This window comes from Quercus suber, unplaced genomic scaffold, assembly GCF_002906115.3.
Source record: "Quercus suber isolate HL8 unplaced genomic scaffold, Cork oak 2.0 scaffold_625, whole genome shotgun sequence".
Taxonomy (NCBI): domain Eukaryota; kingdom Viridiplantae; phylum Streptophyta; class Magnoliopsida; order Fagales; family Fagaceae; genus Quercus; species Quercus suber.
In genome coordinates this window covers 83,753-87,890 of record NW_027070068.1, presented here as the reverse complement: position 1 = coordinate 87,890, position 4,138 = coordinate 83,753, and the positions used below count along the sequence as shown (strand labels likewise).

Here is a 4,138-nt window from a genome sequence, read left to right as displayed (position 1 = left end):
ACATGACCGAGTTTTAGATCCGTCACCCCATAGGTCCGTTCTCTTATGCATGACGGACCCATCGGGTGAGGGGGCAACTAAAAAGGGAGAAAATACACGCTAGGATGCCTTTTGTGATTGAACGGGCCGAATATTGTCCGCGGACGTCATGATGGGCGAGCCCGTCATTTGCACGGGCCTCCAGTGGACGGATCTCGTGTAGACGGACCGGATACGAATGGAGCGAAGGAAGGTGGGCTGGTTAGCCATGGGCCTGTTGGACCCCTTAGTGGGGATATCTGGGCCCACTCTCATAAGGCCCTAAACAGAGTCCTTACGCTAGTTGAACTCCGGAAATCTTATATATTTGGTAAAGATCTTCCCTATAATGAGGAGATCTGTCCATCACGTTTAGGATTTTATAAGAAGAGTCCTATAAGGAAAAGACTTGCGCACCAAGAAAGAGATGTCAACCCTCTACTACTATAAAAGCCCTAATACCCTCACAAACCAAGGTACGCATTATTTTACCCTCTCTAGCACTCTAGAGTTGTGAGAATACTTTTTGACTTGACCTTCGGAGGGTATTTGGCCGGCACCACACCGGCGCCCTTTGAAAGGTTTTCTCCTTTGCTTTGTGCAGGTTAACATATAAGCGAAAAGGGCATTGTGCAACTCATTGGTGAACTTCTCAGATTCATCATATATAATTTGCTTATGGAGTGCTTGCATAATTATAAGAGAATATATATATATATATTTTTGATATGAAACTCCAAATCTAAGGAAATTTTGGTTAATATAATTACATTGGAAATGTAATTTTTTTGTCTCGTGTAATAATATTGGGAATCTAGGGGTTATTGTGCGCTATTTGGTTGCTGTAAAAGTTCCGAAGAAAAGAAAATAAGCAACATTTTGATTGCCAGATGAGTTATTTGCACCCCCTCACTTTGGCATTAGTGGAGAATTATTTAAGATTTATATGCATTGATTGTGCAAAGATTATACTTTGTTGAAGTTCTAAATTTATTATTGTTTCAGTCTATATATAAATGTTGGTTTTTTTTTTTTTTGTTTTTTTGGCTGGTTTCTCCTTTGCAGATTAAACGTGAAATTTCAACTATGAAACTGATCAGACACCCAAACGTTATCCGTATGTATGAGGTTTGGGAGCACACCTACTTTGTTTAATTTTATTATTAACTTATCTTAATGTAATGACATGACTTATTATTCTATCACCTTCTTCATGGTTTGTTGGTGGAGATTTATATTTGATCTTAATATATTTTTGTAATAGAATTGTTGCTTCTAATATATAAGTAGCCCTTTCTGACCAAAAAAAAAAAAAATTGTGATATATTTCTATATCCTGGATTCTCCACATGTTTTGTACCTAATCAGAATGTTTACTTATCATAATATATATAGTCATGGAATTTGTGACCAGTGGGGAATTGTTTGACAAAATTTTAAGATAGTGCTTGTTTCCTACTGATGACTAACATATGTGATCTGGAATAAAGTGCCCTAAAATACGTGTGCATGATCTGTTAATAGACTCTACTTGTCATAAAAATGAATGATTCGTTAATAAACTCTATATAATTAACTGGTTTTTCCGTTTTTGTGCTATTTCTTGAGCCAGGCAAGTAAAGGAAGGTTGAAGGAAGATGAAGCTAGAAAGTATTTTCAGCAACTTATTAAGGCTGTGGATTACTGTCATAGCAGAGGTGTATTTCATAGAGACCTAAAGGTGTGATTTCTATTTTTTTTTTAGCTATTTGTTTACCTATAATACTCATATAATGTTTGAGCTACTAAATCCAGTTACGTCCAAGACATTTCAAAATACAGTCAAACCCTTGAAATTTGGGCTAATGCCAATCAGGCTCAAAACATTTCAAAACTGACTAGCTTGGTCTCTAATCACCGTCATAGAGAGGAGAAAAATGAGTGACGGTTTAGGGACCAAGTTGGTCAGTTTTGAAATGTTTTGAGCCTGATTGGCATTAGCCCAAATTTCAAGGGTTTGACTGTATTTTATCCTAAAATTAATTTATGCAGTTGGAGGCGATGAACTGATTTTTATGTATAATTGAATGACATTGCATCTATTAAAATAAAATAAAATAAAGATGTCATTGTGGTTTGTCCTTTGCAGCCAGAGAATTTACTGCTGGATGCTAATGCAGTCCATAAAGTTTCGGATTTTGGATTAAGTGCACTGCCACAAGAAGTTCGAGTGAGTATGATGACTTAATGTGATGCAGGGAGTGCAAATTCAATTCAATTTAATTTTAGAAGTCCATTGTCTTTTTATTTCCGGTCTATTGAATTATTTTAAGTCTTGTTAGCTAGTTAAGTTATTAAGGTTGTTTTTGTAATTGCATAATTGGGTTTTGGCCCAAGTCAATCAGGGTTATTAGAGTTCAGTCCAAGTAGTCGATGGGGGTCTCTATGATTGATGTATAAAACTTTGTTGGTATTATGCCAATGGCTTAGTGCTGAATCTGCTGATTCCAGGAAAGGATGCACTGGGTGCTAATTCCAAGCAACCCTAAGTTTGATTCCAGGTTTATCCTTTGCTTTCTATTCTATTTGTTCCTGCAAAAGATTGTATTGCATCAATTTTGGTATTAGACCGTTAATTGTTCTGCATCATATTGCCTCATAGAAAAAATTTGTGTTTATGCACTTATCCAAAAAAAATAAAAAATAAAGTTTTTATCCTAAAAGTTGCACAAAACTCTTACCAATGAGTCCTGGTTCAAATGTTAGTTTCTCCTCTTACAAGCGTGGGTAGAGTATGGGGTCGTAGGTTCAAAATCCACTGATGGGTCTGTAATGTACCTTTAAAAAAAAGTTATGCAGGACTTAATATAAAGAGGTGTTGGTGGCCACTGGCCACTGGGCCCTAGAAGCCCCACTTCTCATTCTGATTTGCCTGTGCCTTCCACACTGTTTTTGGGTTATATTGGTACTATGGTGAATTATTAGGCAGCTTTACTTAATTTATCTGTGAAGGTACTGTAACTGATTATCTAATCCCTCTATTTAGGAAGATGGATTGCTTCACACAACATGTGGTACGCCAAAATATGTTGCTCCAGAGGTATATCTGCTTTTGGTTCAAAGTGCAAGCTACGATTTCTTTACTCTCATAACCTTCTGTTTTGTTTTGTTAACCATTGGCACTTCACTTTTGTAGGTAATCAACAATAAAGGGTATGATGGAGCAAAGGCAGATCTGTGGTCATGCGGTGTGATTCTTTTTGTCTTGATGGCAGGATATTTACCTTTTGAAGACTCGAACCTCATGTCATTATATAAGAAGGTTAATTGCTCTCTGTCCCTCTCTCTCCATTAATTCACTCTTAGAATGTACCAGGAACTTTTATCCAGGTTAATTGCTTTACAATTATTAGAACAAATTGGATATGTATTTTGAAATTATTTTAAGCAAGGTAGAACTAGCCTTGCTACTTGCTAGACATGCTTTACAGTTCAACATATTAGGGAACTGGATAGCATCAAACATGCCCCAAACTCTCAGGGGCCAACTGATGCAACAGAGCTGTCATTAAATGACTGTTTCCTGTATCCCTTCAACCCCACACCTTTTGTTCTTTTTTCCTCTCTTCTTTTCAGAAAACAAAGATTCAAAAGAATGACATGTAAGCATATTTTGGATGTAATTCAACCTTCTTCGTTTTTTTTTTTTTTTTTTTTTTTTTGGTTCCTTCTTGTTTGCGATATAAATAATGCTAAAGATACAAACTATTTTACTAAAAATTTTACAAACTGTTGATTTGGTGAGTAATTATTAATAAATAAAAAAGTAATATTATTGGTTCGCTTAGATGAAAACTAATAAGAGGTTGGCTACATCAACATTTTGTAAAAATATTGTAAAATAGTTTGTACCTGTAGCATTACTCTTGTAATATATACTAGAATTGGATAATAGCATCAAATTAGGGGTCCATACATGAACAACAAATACCCTTGATAAAATTTAACATTATTATTAATATGCATGATTAGTGAGACATGTCTTGAACAATTCAATCAAGTGATCTTGCACTCAGCTAGGCTGCAAATTTAGCCAAATAACCCACCCTGACCCACTCAGCATAAAATCATAGGGCCTGGC

General features: G+C 35.8%; 1 protein-coding gene across 1 annotated transcript; it reads left to right on the top strand.

Moving 5' to 3' along the window:
* Positions 1–217: 217 nt before the first annotated feature.
* Positions 218–3,704, top strand: LOC136064106 (CBL-interacting protein kinase 23-like). Its single transcript, XM_065765414.1, has 7 exons — positions 218–232; positions 1,084–1,157; positions 1,394–1,462; positions 1,636–1,738; positions 2,147–2,227; positions 3,044–3,097; positions 3,194–3,704. The coding sequence occupies exons 1-7, from the start codon at positions 218–220 to the stop codon at positions 3,350–3,352; spliced, it is 555 nt and encodes a 184-aa protein (XP_065621486.1). The 3' UTR covers positions 3,353–3,704.
* Positions 3,705–4,138: the final 434 nt, after the last annotated feature.